Source organism: Leptonychotes weddellii, chromosome 2, assembly GCF_054177405.1.
Source record: "Leptonychotes weddellii isolate Sample4059 chromosome 2, ASM5417740v2, whole genome shotgun sequence".
NCBI lineage: Eukaryota > Metazoa > Chordata > Mammalia > Carnivora > Phocidae > Leptonychotes > Leptonychotes weddellii.
Genome location: NC_138370.1, coordinates 12,375,348 through 12,394,657, shown reverse-complemented (window position 1 = coordinate 12,394,657; position 19,310 = coordinate 12,375,348). Strand labels below are relative to the sequence as shown.

The 19,310-nt window shown below is 47.5% G+C and overlaps 1 protein-coding gene across 4 annotated transcripts in view; it reads left to right on the top strand.

Annotated features, from left to right (window-relative positions):
- The window catches only part of IRF2 (interferon regulatory factor 2), an 80,439-nt gene extending 61,702 nt beyond the window's left edge, over positions 1 to 18,737 (top strand). For 3 of the 4 annotated variants that reach the window (XM_081807505.1, XM_081807515.1, XM_081807499.1), the window contains exons 7-9: positions 8,751 to 8,915; positions 16,048 to 16,094; positions 17,378 to 18,737. In XM_081807505.1, coding sequence (XP_081663631.1) covers positions 8,751 to 8,915; positions 16,048 to 16,094; positions 17,378 to 17,686 — 521 coding nt within the window. In that variant the 3' untranslated portion in view covers positions 17,687 to 18,737. The remainder of the gene's footprint in view (positions 1 to 8,750; positions 8,916 to 16,047; positions 16,095 to 17,377) is intronic. The other variant, XM_081807490.1, reaches the window with a different exon arrangement.
- Positions 18,738 to 19,310: the final 573 nt, after the last annotated feature.

Here is a 19,310-nt window from a genome sequence, read left to right as displayed (position 1 = left end):
AGCGGGCAGCCTCTGGAAAGCCTTGGCCATTCAGTCCTGTAAAAAAAAAGAAAAGAAAATGTTTGTCAAGACTCCAGGCACCTTTTCTTAAGATTCAGCTGTGTCGAGTGGGCTGGTTGGTTCTGAGCTCTCCTTCATGTATGAGGTGACTTCAACCTCGGATAAAATGGCGAACAAAAGTCACAGTAGTACAGAGTTTTCTTTACCTTTTTTTTTTTTTTTAAAACACATCTGGTTGAGTCTTTGGCATGTAAATTCTCTGTCAGGTTGATTGTTCTTTGCCCTTTGGTATGATTGCTGCTATTGGGGTTGGTGCTAATTTAATAAGTCGTTACTTCCGGGGCAAAGACGGATGCCCAGTTTGGTTAGAAAATCACCTGCTGGATTAAATGAGTCTCTTCCTTGGCCTAATAATAAAATAATAAAGGAGGGCATAAAAGGAGTTTGAATATCTCTAATTAGTTGGTGGCCCTTACAAAGGTATATAGTAATACACCAAGTGGATCCATGCAAGTATTTTAAAGAAGGGGGTAATTTGTGATCATTGTTAACAGTAGCACTACCTTGGATTTTAAACCCTTCATAGAGCTTTTGTCTTCACTCCCACGGTGACCATTAATTAGCTATCCCTAGCCTCTGTGATTTGTGGACAGAGGTGAGAAACACAGGGATTCTGACTCCAAGGCCATGGTGGAATTTGAGAGATTCTCTCTCGTCCTTTTGAAAATGACACCATTTCTTGCTTTCAGTTCATGTGTCTCTGAGCCCGGAGTTCAGTCCAGTTTTGTCTTCAGGCACCAAGAAAAAAGCTTCCAGGTGTTTTTCTTTCTGCTTTTAGAAGCATGTATGTGGATAAGATTTAAATTGGGAACTGAAATGAGTGTTTTGTAGCAGTTTTTCACATGGTCTTTCGGTTCTTAGCGAGGGAAATGGATTGAAAATCCGTAGGTTAATTCAGCAGAGGCCAGCCGCCCAGTACATTTTTGTTCCAGGCGGGGTGGAGGCTATTGTGAGTGAATTCAGTAAGTGGACAAAACAGTGGCCCCAACCTGGGAACTCTTGCTTGATGGCTGCTGTGGTTTACTTTTATCCTTGCCACGGATGATACAGCAGGAACACGCACACACAGGCACACACTTGTGGCTGTCAGTGGGCTGGCCGCTGGTCTTGCCGTCGTCTTGTCCTTAACAGCTCAAGGCACTTTCCGATTTAGCCAGTTGTGCTGAGACCCCCCAAAAGGAGCGCGGTGTCTCAGCACTTAAGATGTGTCTTCGAATGTTCTGTCTCTCCTGGATGATTAAATGGCCCAGGTGAGCACGCCCAAAGACCCAACCCTGCTTTGCTTTGAAGGGTGGCAGAAAAAAAAGAAAACTCCTTATTTTTATTTTTACTTTTCTTTAGCATTGAATTCTTTTTTGCATATGGTGACTTCTGTTTTGAGGAAGCGGAAGACGCCAGCAACATGTTGAATTGTTCTGACATTAGCCTGTTGGCGTCTTGCCAGGTTAGCTGAGCTGAATTGAAACCATCTCCAGGCCAGTGTAAAAAGTTTGCAGGTGCGGACGCTCAGTCTGACTTGCCTAGGCAGTGCTTTATAAGCCCATTGTGTTTCTCCATAAAAGGTAACCCCACCCTTCAAGAAAGCAAAGATTGCTGTGAACAGGGAGGCTATTCATCATTCCCAAGTCAAGCAAGCAATCCTTAGTGACTAGACTATATAGCCATTAGGAAATAACGCAATTTGGATTTTTGTCTGCCCACAGTGCACCTTATAGGATGTACTTTTTTTTTTTTTGTAATGACTTCCAAATTTGACTGACTTGAAAAGTAAAGCTTGAGGAGCTCTTTTAGACAAGCTTAGAAACTCAGGTATCACCAGGGAGGACTTGCAGTTGCAAAAAGAACAGATTCACAATGTAGAGACCACCTTCGGGTCACCCCGAGGGCCTCGTGGTAATGACTCAAGGTTGGCAGCCTCTGACCCCAGAATTCATAATGATTTGCGGATGGCCAGAAGTGATGCTAGGCTGTAGAACTGTGTCTTCATCTTTTTCCAGCCCCTTTGTTCACTCTTCTTTTTTGCTCTTTTTCCTGGTGCTTAAGATGTAAAAAAAAAAAAAAAATCCCTCTACAAGATAAATAATAGCTTGAGGTGGATCTTTAGATGGAAGGCCCCCCCTCATTAGGGGGAGGGAGTGAAGGTCTTCCATGCTCCTTCTCGGTGGGCTGTGTGCCGTGCCTCGTGCCTTCTTCGGGGAGGGCTGAGCTCTTCGCCTGTCCGGAGACAAAGCATCCAATTTTACCAGTACTCCTAGAAAACTCTGAGCAATAGGAAACTCCATGTGAGATGTGAAACCCAAATGTCACAATATACCCAGACCTAGAACCGAGAGTACACCTTATTTTTCTTCAGGGGACTGGACCTGGGGAAGCCTGGTCACAGAGGTGAGACTGCATGGGATTCTCTCAGTTGCCATGTGCCAACACGAGCCTTGGCAGCAGTTTGGCTATTGCCTTTCAACCTTGAGAAGTTTTTATTTGCCCAAGAAGCCTGCCATCTTTTTTTATGAGGCTATATATTTCTCACCCTCCCCTCTCCCTTGCCACCACCTCATTTATAATTAACCATCAGCTCCTTCTGTCTCCCCTCATATTTCTCAAATCCAGCCCCTTCTTTCTCTTTTTGATATTACCCCCAGTCACCTTCACTCTTGCCAGGGCTCTCCTTCCATTCTGCCCCCTCCCCATTCATTCTCCACGTGGAGGGATTTTTTTTTTTTAATTTTTAATTTTTAAAATTTTTTTAAAGATTTTATTTATTTATTTATTTGAGAGAGAGAGAGAGCACAAGCAGTGGGAGGGGCAAAAAGAGGGAGAGGCAGACTCCCTGATGAGTAGGGAGCCCAACGCGGGGCTTGATCCCAGGACCCTGGGATCATGACCTGAGCTGAAGGCAGACGCTTAACCGACTGAGCCACCCAGGCACCCTGGGATTTTGTTTTTTAAATGCCAGCCTCACCATCATGTCACCATTGCCCCTAGATCAAAGACCCGAGTCTCTCTCGTGTCCCAAGAGTCCTGCTACCTGGTCCCTGCCGACCTCTTTTATATTTGTTTTTGAACTTGAATTATTCTGAACATTTTGACTTCCATGGGCCTATCCTTCCAGAAAGTGAAGTGGGCTGTGTGTGTTGCCCTTGTGGAGTGGCCGTGAGGGCTCGTCCACACAGCACAGAGAGACATGGACATTTGGTAGCTCCCTAGCCTCTCTGAGACTCGATTTCCTGAAATATAAAATGGAAATAATAATAATACTGATCCTGCCTACCTCCCAGGGTTGTTGGGAGCACAAAATGAGCGTAATGGAAAAATCACTGTGTAGTTAGAGGGTGGTAAAATAATATTATGATTATGATATTATCAAAATCATATTAGTAGGGAAGGTAGCCTCCATCTGGGCTGCATTGTCAGTGCTAATATTAACAATTTCAATTCTCGAACTTTTGGATAGGATCAAGAAGAAACTTCTCTCCCTAGTACTGTGGATAGCCTGATTTTCTATGCCCGCTGATAAGCTTTATGCTCAACCCTACAGCCACCTGGGTGACCTTGGCAGTCTATCTGGCCTCTCTGGGTTTCCAGCATCCTTTAGCTATAAAGTGGTAGGACCACCCCACTCCCCTTCCAGAGCCCCTTGTTTTCATTTCTAATAGTCTTTGCTCTTAAGAGCTTTCTGGGAAGCATGGGGGCAACTGCTTTCTCAGGTGGAGGCCTACATTAAGTCAGCAATTGTTAATAAAGTTAGAATGACCTTTTAAGGAACCAAACTGGTTCATCAGTAAGCAGCCATGAATAATATTGTTGCAATTCTTAGCAACTAGGTCTAGATAAAATTACATTCCTGTGGGTGACTCTTTTCCTGATGGGCTGACCTGATGTGCTGGAGAAGCTTAGTGGATTCCTAGCTCCTCTAACCATTGGAGAATTTCCTTGGCACCCAATATAGAGCTGCTGAAAAGCCGTTTCACTACTGGTTATGAGCCCAGAGTCTCAGTAAGGTGAGATTCCTAAGTTTTTATCCTCAGATGGGCTTAGAAAGCCAGGAGCAGCCCGGTGGGAACTTGATGAGCTCTTTCGGTTGGGGAGACCTCCCTGCAGAGTATTTGAGTTGAGCCTCGGGGTCAGGGAGAGTGGAATTTGATTTGTGGTTCTGCCACTTACTGGCCGTCTGACCTTGAATTAATATTTAACTCTCCACGATGCCTTTCCTCATGTCTAGAATGGGGACGATAATTGTACCTTCCTCATGGCGTCGTGGAGTCTTCCAGGTGGGAGGTCAGGGCTGAGTGGGAAAGGCAAAGGTAAGTGCTCAGGAAGTGTTTGGTTTTGTTACTATTATTTATCAGTCAGGGTACTCGGGTGCCCCACACGGTGGCAATTTTTTTTTTTAAGATTTTATTTATTTATTTGAGAAGGAGGGAGAGAGAAAGAGAGCACAAGCAGGGGGGTGGCAGGCAGAGGCAGAGGGAGAAGCAGACTCCCCGCTGAGCAGGGAGCCCGATGAGGGGCTCGATCCCAGGACTCCGAGATCATTACCTGAGCCGAAGGCAGACGCTTAACCAACTGAGCCACCCGGGCGCCCCGCATGGTATCACTTCTGACTTGATTTGCTATAGCAGATTGCTAACAGTTGGCTATGTGAGTGTCTTTTTGACTGTCAGGAGTCAGTGTTACTGTCCATGTTGTCACTTGGGACAAAGGCTGGTGGTTCAGGGAACTCATGAGTGAGAGAGAGATCGGTCAGTTGATTGGGGCTAGTGCCTAAAGTGCATCCAGAGAGCATCTCAGACGTTGGGAATTCCTTGCTTCTCCTTTGGGCTTGCAGCTTGTGAGTTGGGCCCCCAGTGATGTTCAGATGTTAAGTGAAATAGCGTAAAATGAACCCCTTTTGGTGTACAGTTCTGTGAGTTTTGACAGAAGCATGTACAACCACCACTATATTCAAGACCCAGGACATTTTATCAACCCCAAACATTTCCTCCCCTTACCCCCAGCTTCGGGCAACTACGGCCCCCTCTGTCTCCATCACTTCATCTAGGTTCTGAAAAGCCCCCTTGCCAGAAGTCTTGAAATTTGCTAGGAAGCATTCACTGTCACACGCGGTGTTTCCAAGTGGTCGTGATCTCCTGCGGGACTCTGGCTGTGGTCGGTGGGCCTCGGTCTGTCCACTCGTCGGTTTGTTTAGCAGAGCTTCATGGAGCTGCCCGCGGGCGTAAGTCATGAGCCTGTGCTGGGATTTGGTACAGGAGGTTCTAATCCCAGTTCTCAACTCTCTCAGGAGCCACCACTTGGTTGGGACAGGAGGCACACAAATAAAAAGTTAAAGGGAGATATATAGAATTAACTTGCGATATGAGGCAGAAAGGCAGGAAGTGGGACAAGGGTGTGTCACGTTGTAGTTTCGGCCAAGCAGTGGGGACAGTGAGAGGGAGACGCTCTGGAAGGAGAGGACCGTCTGTTCTGGGGTGGCCAGGAGAAGGCTCAGAAAGACAGAGGCATTCTGAATACTGCCTCTTGCTCACCCTCCCCTTCCAACCCATGTGTTACTGCCTCAATGAAGCCTTTGATTCCTCGGACTGGAAAAAAATACTCCACTTTCTCAACTCTTTTCATGTGGCCTCTCCCCGGCCCCCTTCCCTTCTTTTTCTTTTCACAACTGTCCTAAACTTAACCTCTAGAGCATCCTGTGCTGGCCCGGAGCCCTCCCAGAGTTCTCACAAACCAGGCCCTTGACTGGATTGATCGTGCTCTGCCCCTCCTCGTACTTGACAACAACGTCTCTTACAAAGTAGGTGCTCAGTAAATCTTCCGGGCGTTGAATGACTGACTGAGCTGGGCGTTGTGGGGGAAAAGCAGCGAGGGGGAGAATTCCTGGTCAGAGCAAGGGGCTGTTGGGACAGGAAGACATTTGAGCTGCTGCCATTGTGTGTGCTCCCAGCTCGCTTGCTGTCTACTTGGAACGACAGGGCAAGAGAGAATTGAACTTTGGAGAACTGGAAGTGAGAGTGGCTTTGATTTAAATCGAATTTATAGAAGACCTTAACTGCCTTAGTGGGCAGGCTATCGCTTACAGCCAGCCCCTCCTCAGACACACGCATGTGCATGTGCGCGCGTGCCCCATTTGGTTTCTATCTGCCACCGGCTTTTAGGATTTGGGAAATCTTGTTTTCCTGCCGTTTTATCTTCCGTGGGAGAAGAGGCAGAAGAGACTTGAGAGAGGTCAGTGTCGGCGCTCAGTCTGTGTCTGGTGAAAGGCATAATTGATGCTCTTCATGCTCAAATAGGATAGTCCAAAGGACAAAATAAGAATTTGGGAGTCTGCCTGCCATATATAGCCTGCCTTCCTCTTCTTTAATTTTATCCCCTCCAGGAGAACCTAAACAACATTCCGTTTCCCTTCCTCTCTGAATGCTATGGCTTTCTGGATGGTTATCACATCCCCACATCTCCTTCCCCCAGCCTCTTGGGTGCCTTCCCTCTCTTCATTCCAGAACTCGAGAATTCTCACTCCCTTCTCAAGCCTTCTCTGAATAGAATCAGGTCATGTTTTCTCTACCTCGTGCTTGTCATTTCATCTCTCTCCAGAAAGTAATTAAAACAGGAACTCATTTATAAACAAAAATACTGGAGCAATTAAAATGCCGAGCAGTTAAGACAAGAACTTGCCCATCATGGTGGCAAACTTCTCAAGAAGATCGGGACGCGATGGCCATTTTGCCGAAACTGATGGTCGAGAAAATGTGAGGGACGGGGAGCCCTGCACAGAACCTGAACTGTGTGACTTTGGGGAAATTAATCTACCTCTCTGTGCCTGAGCTTCTTAATTGATAAAAGGATTAGGACGGCTTGCCTGTCATTCTCCTGGGTGGAAATGTTAAACTAACATACACAGGCATGAGTAAAACGTTGATTATGGTGGCAAAATATTTTGAGGCCCTTGGGAAAACATTGCTATTCCTTTGTTGTTTCCATTTCTTTATCGATGCCGGTTTTCAGGGATATTTCAGTCAATTGCCAACAGAAGTCTAAGGCCAGTTCTGCTCAAAAGTGGGGGAGGGCATTAGGAGCATTCAGATTAAAACCACAATGAGATACCAGTACACGCCTTTCTGAGTGGCTGAAGCAGGAAAAGAGCGACAACACCAAAAGCTGGTGAGAATGTGCCTGAATTAGGTCGTCCATACATTGCTGGGAATGTGGAACTGTATAGCCTTGCCCAGCGATGGTTCAGCAGTTTCTTGTAAAATGGAACATGAAGTTACCATGTGATCCAGCGATTGCACTCTTGGGCGTTTATCCCAGGGAAACGGAACCTTACATTCATATAAAACCTGTACCCAACTGTTCTTGGCAGCCTTGTTTGTAATAGCCAAAGAACGGAAACAACCCAGAAGTCCTTCCGTGGATGAATAGTGAGACAGACTGTGGTATACCCACACCAGGGAGTATTACTCAGCAGTGGAATGGAACCAGCCATGGATATATACTGCACAGCAGCGTGGCCGGATCTCCAGGGAATTATGCTGAGTGAAAAAAGTTCCTCTCACAAGGTTACTGTGTGAGCTCGTTCGTGAAACATCCTTGAAAGGACAAAAATTACGGAACCGGGGAACAGATGAGTGGATGTCAGGGGTTAGAAATGGTGGGGAGGAGAGGCTAACGGGAGGTGGGTATAGGAGATGCTTGTGATGATGGATCTGTTTTGTATTTTGACTATGCTGGTGAACGCATGAGATGACATATGGTGAACACATGAGGTGAACACATGAGATGACATACAGTTGCATAAAAACTAATGGCAGACACATATACACGCACACAGAGGAGTACGAGAGAGACTGGGAAAATCAACAACAAGTGTAGATTGTTATCAGTGTCAGCATCCTGATAGCGTGCTGGAGTTTTCCAAGATGTTTCCATTGGGGGAAACTGGGTAAAGGGCACCCGGGATCTGTGTCTATTATTTCTTCCAACTGTATGTGAATCTACAATGAACTCGAACTAAAAAGTTTAATTAACAAAAAGTTGAGGCAGGATTCAGAACCAGGGTAGTGGGAATTCATCTTCTCGGTGTCCTGGGGAGCTGGTGTGGCAAATCTGTGCGAGGCTTGGGAAAGCATTCTGTCCCGTTGTTCTGATATTTCCTCCCGTGGTCACGTTGCCTGGAGGGTAGGAAAGGGCTGGGAGCATGAACAGAGCCCCCAGAGCTGGAAATGATACAATGGAGTGGATTTTGGTGGTCCTTTCTCCTTAGTAAGGTTTGATTATGTCTCTCTGGACCCAGGACCTGGAAAACAGCACGGCAGCTTCCTTCGGCTCAAGAGCAGAGGACAGAAATGGGTCAAGTTCAAAGCACTGTCTGTGTGGCCCTGGGGCTAGCTCTGGATGCAGCCTCTGGTCCTGCAGGCTTGGCTATGAGTAGATTGAGTTTGGGACATTGCCACATGTAAGCACCATTGGCCAGCAAGCTGGAAATAGCCTCGGGGGGCCAGGTTCCTGGCAAAGCTGCCTCTCTGGAGACATTAAGCCAAAGCTAAGGCCGTTCTTCAGTTTCACGGCCGATGACATGTGGTGACTGAGAATCTGATTCCTGACTCTTCAACTCTTTTGGGAAATGTTGTCTTTCTTGAGAGTGCATGCTAGAACGGTGAGTCAGGCATTGGTGCATGATGGCTGTCTTGTCTTTGAAGTTGTAGGACAGTCCCATCTGGACAGCAACATCGAGGATCAAGAGATTGTCACTAACCCTCCGGACATCTGCCAAGTTGTAGAGGTGACCACTGAGAGTGACGAACAGCCGGTCAGCATGAGTGAGCTCTACCCTCTGCAGATTTCCCCCGTGTCTTCCTATGCAGGTAAGAGGGTAGGTGGGAACCTTTGGAGCTGAGCAAGGATGGCGGGGGGCAGTCCCTCAGTGTGGGGCCACCTGCTTCACTGCACAGCAAAGAGCCTCTCCTCTGTCCTAGGAATTATTCTTGCTTTATTTTCCCCACGGACATCTTCTTGGGTACTTGTGTTCTCAGAAGACATGGCCACAGCATTTCTTGACTTGATCACCCATAACGTTTTCGTGCATGACTAACAATATTTCTTTGGAGAAGTAGTTCATCGAAGTCTATTTTATTTGCATAAGTTATCAGAAATCCGGAAGGGTGTTTTCAATGGAATCTGAGTTTGACCAAGCTGGATGGAACCTCGGAGACCATTCCTTCCAGCTCCTTCGCAATTTTTGGAAGTGAAGGCACATGTCCTAGGTCACATGGCCAGTGAGTGTTTGGGTCAGGACTTCAACTCAGCCTTGAGACCCAGAGCCTCATCCCAACCCACCATGTTTATTTGTTTCCACTTATTTTCCCCGTCTCTTTCAATTCAGTGCAGCTTCTCATCAGGCCAGGTGCCTGAGCCCGGATATGATTCCCTAGGGAAGGACCACGTAACGACCCAGGAATTGACCCAGACAGTCCTAGGATTAGAACAGATTCGCGTGGTTCTTCCATCTTTACAGCACAAAGTGGGGGCTCCCTTGTCTACCATCATTTTATCGTCTTACGCTCTCCCATGATCTCTGCTTAATTTTCAGGGGACTCATTTATAATTAGAAATATAAATTCTGAGTCAATGTTATTGCTTGCAGACATTAAAACTAGAAAGCAGAGGCCCTATCCCGAGGAGCTACCGTCAGCTCTAATACCCGTTCAGGAATCTTCCTAGTGTCCTTGATGTGCCCCCAGTGTCCCCCAGTTCGGGGGCCACCCCAGTGGCTGGCACACAGTCAGAATTAGAATTAGGTTGGTTCAAAGGACAGGTTCTTTGTGAATTGCCAGCCACTGACCTAACCGCCTATTTTCTGGACACCAGCTTTCTATATTTTTAGCTTATGTTTTCAAATTGTGGTGAAATGGACATAGCCCAGAATTGGCCATTTTTGCTATTTTTAAGTGCACATTTTGGCGGCAGTGAGTGCATTCGCCTTGTTAGGCAACCGTCACCACCATCCGGCTCCAGAACTTTCTCATCTTGCAAAACTAAAACTCTGTCCTCGAGACACACCAAGTCCCCTCCCCCTCCTACCCCCAGCCCCTGGCAACCGCCCCGCTCTTTCTACCTCCGTGAATTTGGCTGCTCTGGGTGACTCACGGGAGTGGAATCGTACCGTGCTTGTCCTTTTGTGATGGGCTGATTTCACCTAAGGTCCTCGAGATCCTGACTTTCTTCTATGCCAGGAACATAGAAGGAACGTGAGAGTGAACCTTGACTACAAGAAGCCTGTAATCAGTCAAAGAGGCGAAGCTGCTCACGGGTTGTTTTGTCATCACGTTTTGAGCCCCTACCTGTGCGAGATCCTTGGTGGTCTTTGCCAGGCCCCATTGATAATAATTACTATTTGCTGCATGTTTGTGGTGCCCTGGGAGATGTGCTCCATGCTTGGAAGCAGCTGACTTGCTTCATCGTCAGGAGAATCACCCTGTCAGCCTGGGTATCATTGTTATTCCCTCTTTAAAAATTAGGAACCTAAGGCCAGTGTGGGTAAGGCAGTGTGTCCGGGGAAGAACAGTGGTTCCACCTTCGTGTCGCTGGTTCCAGCAGCCCGGGCTCAACCCTTCCCCGGTAACGCTGCCCTGGACACGTGCACAGGGCTCTGGGGTGCAGAACGCACCCACATCCCCGACCTCCAGGACCCACCAAAGGAGGCAGAGCAGCGTGTTTCTGCCTTAATTTTACAGTTGAGATAACACCAGGCTACTTTGCATATATTTACACAGCTATGGCTGAAAACGTGTGACTTTCTTCTACATCGTGCTGCTGCATGTAGCTGTTTTAATTTTTTTTAAGGCTTGGAGCCTCAGAATAAACTTCTCTGTTTATCTCTTGAAGCCTTCCTGAAGCCTCCTTGAGGCTTCCACAAAGATGTCCTCGCTGTTCTGCCCTCGAGGCATCTTGCCTCGGCGAAGAATCCCAAGAACAGCTGATCCATGCAGAGAGAGACGAAAATTTCATTACCCTTTTCAGGACATTTGCATAGATTTGCAAAGAAGGATCGCAGTGCCAGGCTGACGGGCAGGGGGACTGTGGTTGGAGGCTGGCTCTTCAGTCTGGCCTTTGGTTCTCTCCCTTGTGTCATTGTCTGAATTCTCCAGAACCGTTTGGAGGGAGGCTCATTGGCTGGAGCCAAGATGTTTCATCACTGCCAATTTTCCAGAGCTTACAGACCCGAAATTTACCTGTTAGGGACTGTGGCTGGTTGAGGTCTTTCAGTCAAGGAATTTTATAGCGTTCTGCTGGGAAAGGCAGCTTTTGAGTTCATTCACCCTTCTTACTTTATGTTCCCCAATAGGATAAGCTGCTTGTCTGGTTTCGTTTTTTGTGTTTTTTTTGTGATCAGGTTCCTTTGTTTGGGCTGAAATTCAATTGAATTTCAACTTCCTCTCACCATTTCATTCACTTGCTTAGGAAACTGGTATTTGGAGGTTGTTGTTTGTGATTTTTTTTTTTTTTTACGCTTACTGATCATTGAAGTATAACCAGTCCGTTTTGCAAGTCCATCTTCTCTGTGGTCTAAATCATTTTGTGGTGAGCAAGAAGAGAGGGGGTTTCCTTGAGTGGATGTACTTGCATGGGATGTTTTAAGACCATATAAATTTCTTGTTGGATTCTTAGAACTTTCATCATGCAGAGAGATATCCCAGAGCCGAACCTTGGGAAACTGCGGAGGACAGGCATTTTATATTTAAAGGTCTTCTGTATGGTGGCCTCTTGCCTGATGTATGTATGGCACCAAGATTTTACTAGGTTATTGAGGATTTAGTAAAAGAAAGCCACGGTAGGATTTTGTGGAGGACTGGACGAGAGGATGGAGAAGAGTGTAATAGAAAGGATTAATTGGTTATAACTGAGAGAATGGAGATTGTCAGCATCTGACCAGCAACTGGCAATAAAGACTTTGGGTCCTCCTGGAAACCATAGCAGGCTTGCATTTTGTTGGGTGGGGCAAAGGTAACAGTGCTTTGAAATGAAGAAGACTCTGATTTGAACCTTTTGATTGAGCTTTCTAGTGAGTTGAGGAAAGGATCGAGAGAAAGAAATCTTTGTCAATCTTATTAGTAAAACTGGTTGAACAAGAGTCTTCCAGAAAACGTACCAGGATGTCAGAATGCAAAAAAAAAAAAAAAAAAAAAAAAAAGACTTTCACATTAAGCCTCCTGTCTCCCTCCCCAGAATGTTCCCGAGGTGGTTGGACAATAAAAACTGGGCTGAAGTGGCATGTGAAGCTAAGACTAGTGTCTCCTCTGGAAGAAGAATCTTTGAGATCAGCCCGTCCCAGGGTTGATCCCCATTCCTCCCACCAGTCACTTTCAGGGAAACTGGGACCACAGTGTTGAAATGAGCTACTCATGTACCTGTAATGCCCTGCAAATACTTTCCACTTAGTCACGCCCCGCTAGTGAAGCAACTCCGATTTTTTTTTATTCCACTGTATTCACCACCAATAAAAAAACAAATCTAAATTCTTCAAAAGGGAAAATGAAAGAAGAGTGCAGGCTGATACTCGGCGGTGGCCTTGATCTGAATGCAGCAGCTGCCATGAACTCATTTGTGATAATAGGAAGGGATCTTGAGAATGGCAACAGTGAAGGAAAACCAAGGAAACAGGAAGATGGGTCTGTGTGCACCCAACAAACCAGTGGTGTCTGGGTAGCTGGGAGAGCCAAGCTTACTCCGGAGAGAAGAGTCTCGGGTCCTCCGGCTGGAGCTTGAGGCATCTCGTGCTCCTAGGTGAAGGCACTCAGGGCCATTCTTTTAAGCAATAAAAACTAGAAATTTGCTTGCTTGCTCATCAGCTTGTTAATACGGAGATCCTTCAGAGTGACTCCCGAAGCAGGTGATCTTAATTTAGAAGCCACTCTCTTGACGAACATTTGCGTTAGCTGAAAATGTCAGTTCAGAACATGTATGTCTTCTCTTGTCTCAGACTGGTTCCCTGAAGCTTTGAAAACTGGGTCCTCAGGACGCCTGGGTGGCTCAGTCGTTAAGCGTCTGCCTTCGGCTCAGGTCATGATCCCGGGGTCCTGGGATCGAGCCCCGCATCGAGCTCCCTGCTCCGCGGGCAGCCTGCTTCTCCCTCTCCCACTCCCCCTGCTTGTGTTCCCTCTCTCGCTGTGTCTCTCTCTGTCAAATAAATAAATAAAATCCTTAAACAAAACAAAACAAAACAAAAACTGGGTCCTCGAGGGCAGTGAATATTCTGGTCACGTTCACAGTCTCTGCGAGGTCTTACCAAGGAGTCTGCCCAGGGTCTGCCTTCCACCCCCTCCCACAGCTGGGGTTGGGGCAGGATCCCAGAACCTTGGTGTTAACTGCTCATTTCCATGGATTTCCAGCTGCCCCCCCCCGCCCCTGCCCTGCCCCACATGCCTCTGGCGTGTATTTGTTTCTGTTTGAAGAGGAAAAGGAACAGAAGATGATGGTATTGATGGAAGGTAATTAGGAGCAAAGAGGGTCTAGACGCGTATGAGAGGACGAGGAACCCTGGCTTCAGAGCCCAGAGAGAAAGCTAAGCATAAAAATGGAAAGGGGATCTTGAAATTTCAGCCCGAGCTGCAGGAGCTCTCCCTGCGGGGAAGCAGCGCCCGGAGCCCGGAGTCAGATGTACAGTTGTGTTTTCTCTCCTCTGTGCTGACTCAGGCCACAGCTTTGGCAGGTTTCTCAACATCTCTGTTCCTCATTCTTCTTGGGAGGGGCCATACCGATCCCTGCCTCCCTGGGATACCGCGCCAGCACGAGGGTTCTGCGAGCAGGCTTTTTAACTTGTTTTGCTCGTGGCGGCTGTGGCCCATGGGCCTCCTGAGCTAGGGTCGTCGTCAGCCCAGGCGAAGCCTTCCTCGGATGGCCGTTGCTCACTGCTGGGGATGCTGTGGGGAAGTCTGCTGGGTCTGAGGAGAGGAGAGGCCAGGCTCGTGCTCTGGTTGCTCCCGGGCAGCCCCCCCGGGGAGGGGAGGGGAGACGTCCCTGGAGAAAGTCTTCAGGGCGGGCCCAGGGTGGTCAGCATTCTCACTTTCGTCGTTGGAGGGATGAACCTGTGGCTCAGTTTATCCATTTGTTCTTTAACCTTTAAGTCATAGAGATTCTGCTCTGGGGGCTCCGGCTCCGCATGGTCGAAAGGGCTCCGTCTGGGCTGGAGGCCTCGGGTCCCAGCTGTGCCACCAGCCAGATGTGAGCCTGGAGGTCAGCCGCTCCGTAAGTTTGGGGCGGAAAGAGGTAGAAGGTGCCAGAGCACCTGAGCTCTTCTGCATAAAGGGGGCGATGGGAGCTGCTTCCCACTGAAGATTTCTGCGGGGGCTAAACAAGGCCTGCGTGCCCAGGTGCCGGCTCTCTATAAACGTTCCCCATGATGCTCTCTCTAGGCCTTGTCTGTAGAGGAAGGACCCGGACTCAGGGATCTCTAAGGCTCAGTGTATTTCTCTACCTTCTGTGCTTTCATTTCTCAATGCTATAGACACTGAAGAGCTGCACACCATCAATTTTTTATTTAAAAAAGATGAAAAATATTTCACTTAAAAAAAATCTTGTATTATACGTACAGGTGATGTGTGATCGCTAGCTATTGACTTAGACTCTGTTAATCTAGCCTGTTGTGCAAATCCACTGTTGAGCAAGGCCGATGAGCTCAGGACAAAGGTGTGCTACCATTTATTGAGTGTACGCTGTGGGCCAGGCCCTGTGCTAGTCCTTTTCCCACACATCCTCTCACTGATTCATCACTTAATCCTCTTGGGAAGATGTCAATACTCCCGTCTTACAGATGAGGAAACTACACTCTGTGAAGTTAGGGAACCTGCTCTGTGTCTCGAAGCTGGCAGACTGAGTCAGGATGGTAAGCGAATTAGTTGTCTATTGCTGCATCACAACATAACCACAAACCTTAGTAGTTTAAGACAACACACATTTGTTATCCCCTCCTCGCCCAAGTTTCTGAGGGTCAGGAGTGCAGGCATGGCTTAGCTGCGTTCTCTGCTCAGCATATTGCCTTCACAGACCTGTGGTCAAGGTATGGTCCAGGGCTGCTAGCTCGTCTGAGGGCGGGATGTCGGGGAGGAGGTCCATGTCTAAGCTCACAGGATTTGGGGTGGAATGTAGTTGTTTGCGGGTTGTCAGACTGAGAGCCTCAGTTTCTTGCTGGCTGTTGGCCAGAAGCAGCTCTTAGTTTTTTTGTCATGCAAATCTTCCCAGCATGGCTCCTTGTTTCCTCAAAGCCAGCAAGGGAGAAAGTCTCCTCACGAGACAGGATTCGATCTTACTTGACATAGTCATGTACATCCCATCGCTCACGGTGTTCTGTTGCTTCAAATCAAGTCGCAGGTCCCAGCTACATTGCAGAGGAGGGAGTCCCAACCAGCAAGTAAACACCAGGAGATGAGGATCATGGGAGCCACCCTAGAATCTGTCCACCACAGTAACCCGGGTGGAAGATGCAACTTTATAAACCCAAGATATAAGTATGAAAGGGATACGAGGTAAAGGAGGGATCCGAGTAAGTGGGGGTGATCCAGGAAGGCTCTGAGTTGGGACTGGAATGAACTAATTGACAGGGATTGGAAGAAAGCACGAGTGGGGTGTGTGGATAGAGCAGACTTGAGGAAAGAGGGTGACGTGGGTGCAGGAGTGAGCAGAGGTCCCGGGGAGCACCGTGGGGCCACCACCCCAATCCTGGGAGGTACGGGCCATGAGAAAACATAGCCTGCCCTTGGAGAGGGAGCTACCCCCCGACTCTTGGATGAAGGGCCAAAATCAGAGAAATAAAATCCACTCTAGCATCTCCCAAGTACAAGTGTTTATTGAGCCTCACAACGAGGGTGACGATCATGAGTTCGCTGACCCATTTCTCCTTTGAAAAAAAGAAATGCTGATATATTTTTTAAACACTGCCTGAGCCTCACCACAGTTTGGGCGGCAGGAATGATGGCCCTGTGTTTTTCTCTCTGTGAACAGAAAGCGAAACTACCGATAGCGTGCCCAGTGACGAAGAGAGCGTCGAGGTAAGCATGGCGGCCGCCACTCGGCTCCAACAGACGCTGTGGGAGAGCCTTCCCCACCAACACTCCGGGTTCCTTGCTGCTAGTTACGTCTCTCCAAGTCTGATCAGAAGCTCTGCTGGAGGACTTTGTGTGTGTGTGTGTGTGTGTGTGTGTCATCCAATATACATAACATGAAAATTTACTGTACTTTTGGATTTTGAAGTATAGATTTAAGCTTTGGGAGCTGAATGGGAGGAAAGAGTAAGGTGTTCCCATTAGAAAAAGAGGCTCTGACGGCAGGAAATGGCGACTGAGGTGGAGGCCGGAAATTGTGGATATTCTCACCACTGCACACGTCCTAATCCACCAGCAGAAACAGAAGGGCCAAGTGGCCAAAAGCAGTGACGGGAAGTCACCGTCAGAAAGGGCCAAGCCAAAGAATCGCCACGGTTACCTGGAGTCCCCTCCCTCTGTGGTCCGTGCCCAGGGGCTAGGTGTGTGTTCAGTCTGCTCCAGGCTGGGCTCCCACAATGGCAGGAAATGGCTGTAACCTCCGGCTTTGTGTCTGTTTGAGAAAGAAAGAGAGAGCGACTGACTGACTAATGGTTGTTTCAGTCCCTGATTTCCCAGTGTACTAAACACTTCAAGTGGAGTCCAGGAACTCTGAAAAGACAGGAAGTGTAGATGCTCACAGACATTCCAACCCTGTTTCTTCAAGGTCAGAAATTCCGTTGCCTTCTTTGAGTGAAGCCACCCTTGAGACCCCCTATTTGCTTGGCACGCTGGAGCGCTAAGCTGTACCCGTTTGAAAGCAGTGGAAAGGCACTCGCCTTCTGGGTTCCTCACTTCCCTTTCTCTGAAAGCACAGATTGACTCAAAAGGCTGGATTGGGCCGTGAGTGAGGAAGCAAGACTCTATGACACACCAGCCGTGATGACCTAAAACCTACCTCATGATCAGGCTGGGGGACCGGAGGAGAGGGGAACCAGAAACCAAGTTGCTGCCTTATTTTCCTGCCTTCATAGAATAGTTTTGGCTATTTTTCTGGGAGGTAGCAAATGGGAATTGATGAAAAGGGAAGAGAAACCATTGCTTGGGATGTGAACAGCTGGGTGTGGATCTCAGTTGAGGGATGTCGAGTCGCTAAGCTTCTATTCATTCCACGCCTCTTCAGAAACTCAGTTAACACACCAACATGTGGGAATGGGGTGGAGGGGGGTGGGGGGCATCTTTTTTTTTTTTTTTTAAGCCATTCGATCGAAGGCAAAGAAAAAGATATATATCTTGATTCTTTTCTTTGAAAGGGACGACCACACTGGCGGAAGAGGAATATTGAAGGCAAACAGTACCTCAGCAACATGGGGACGCGAAGCACCTACCTGCTGCCCAGCATGGCGACCTTCGTTACTTCCAACAAACCCGACCTCCAGGTCACCATCAAAGAGGAGAGCTGTCCGGTGCCTTACAACAGCTCGTGGCCCACTTTACCAGACCTGCCCCTCCCTCCCTCCGTGACCCCAGCGCCCAGCAGCAGTCGGCCGGACCGGGAGACTCGGGCCAGCGTCATCAAGAAAACATCCGATATCACCCAGGCCCGTGTCAAGAGCTGTTAAGCCTTCGACTTCCCCTGGTGGTTGTTGGGATTTCTTGGCTTTGTTTTATTGTTTGTTTGTATTTTATTTTTTCTCTCTGACACCTGTTTTAGACAAATCTAAGGGAAAAAGCCTTGACAATAGAACACTGATTGCCGTGTCCAACTCCAGTACTGGAGCTTCTTTTTAACTCAGGACTCCAGCCCATTGGTAGACGCGTATCTCTAGAGCCTGCTGGATCTCCCAGGGCTGCTCCCTCAAGTTCAAGGACGTCATAGGACCAACACTCACACGGGCAGCGAGGTGCTGCATTGCCTGTGGTCAAGGCCAGCATGGTGGAGTGGATGCCTCAGAACGGATGAGAAAATGTGAACTAGCTGGAATTTTTTATTCTTGTGAATATGTACATAGGGCAGTACTAGCGACGTTGCAGTCTGCTTCTGCACCTTATCTTAAAGCACTTACAGATAGACCTTCTTCTTGTGATCTTGCTCTATTTCTCAGCACATTCAGCGCTCCCCACCAACCCCTTCGCGGCCCTTTGTCCCGCTTCCCAGCCCATCCCATCCAGTTCCTTTCCTCCTTTTCCTCCCCGCAAAGGCGGTGTTCCACATCCCTGAGGAGAAGAAGAAAATGAACTTCTCCACAGATGTCCCATTTTTAAGACTGCTTTAAAAAAAAAAAAGAAAGAAAGAAAAAAGAAAATCTAATCTGCTGTGCTTGAATGCCACGCGGTACAAAGGAAAACTTATCATGGAGATATTATACAAATTCCCAGATTTGAAGACAAAAATATTCTAATTCTAACCAGAGCAAGCTTTTTTATTTTTATACAGGGGAATATTTTATTCAAGGTAAAATTCTAAAGAAAATATAATTGTTTTTTATCTTTTCTACAGCAAATTTATAATTTTAAGATTCCTTTTCTTGTTTATCAGCAGTTGTTATTACATCCTTGTGGCACATTTTTTTTAATTTTGTAAAGGTGAAAAAGCTTTTATGAGCTCATGTAGCAATCAAATTATCCTGTGGATTGATAATAAATGAATATGATATATAGTTAAATTTTTAATGGGCATCATGCCTGACTTTGTCTGTGTCTACTTGAGAGTACCACCATGGGACAGGGGCGGCAAAGTATCATTGCTTCTTGGGGATCAAAACTTTCTCCCATTTCAACCGCAAGAAACCCTGGAGGGGTCTTACTATGAAGATCGAATGGCCTCCTCTTTCGAGTGCTCACCCTGAGCCAGGTGCTCAGCTGCGCGTGTAAATGAGCTGCCTTCTTCACTTGTCAAGGTTGTGTCCCGGATAGGGATTTAGCTCCATTTCACATGGAAGAAATGGAGGCTTCAAATGAAAATGTCTTTACTCAAGGTCACATGGGTAGTAAGAGTCAAGGGCACAAGTGAAGGCCAAGTCTGGTGTGATTGTGGAGGGAGTCCAAAGCCACCCCCCTATCTCCTTCTCTACTGTGAGCACATTCCACCCACCTCTGTGCTTTTCCTGTTCTCGTCCATAGGCTTATATGTATGACTAAAATTTTGTATTTATGTCACATACCAGGCCCATGGGCAAGATGTTTTCAGTACTAGGAAATGCATGTTGGGCTCCTGGTCTACCTCAGTCTTCTATCCAGGACCTG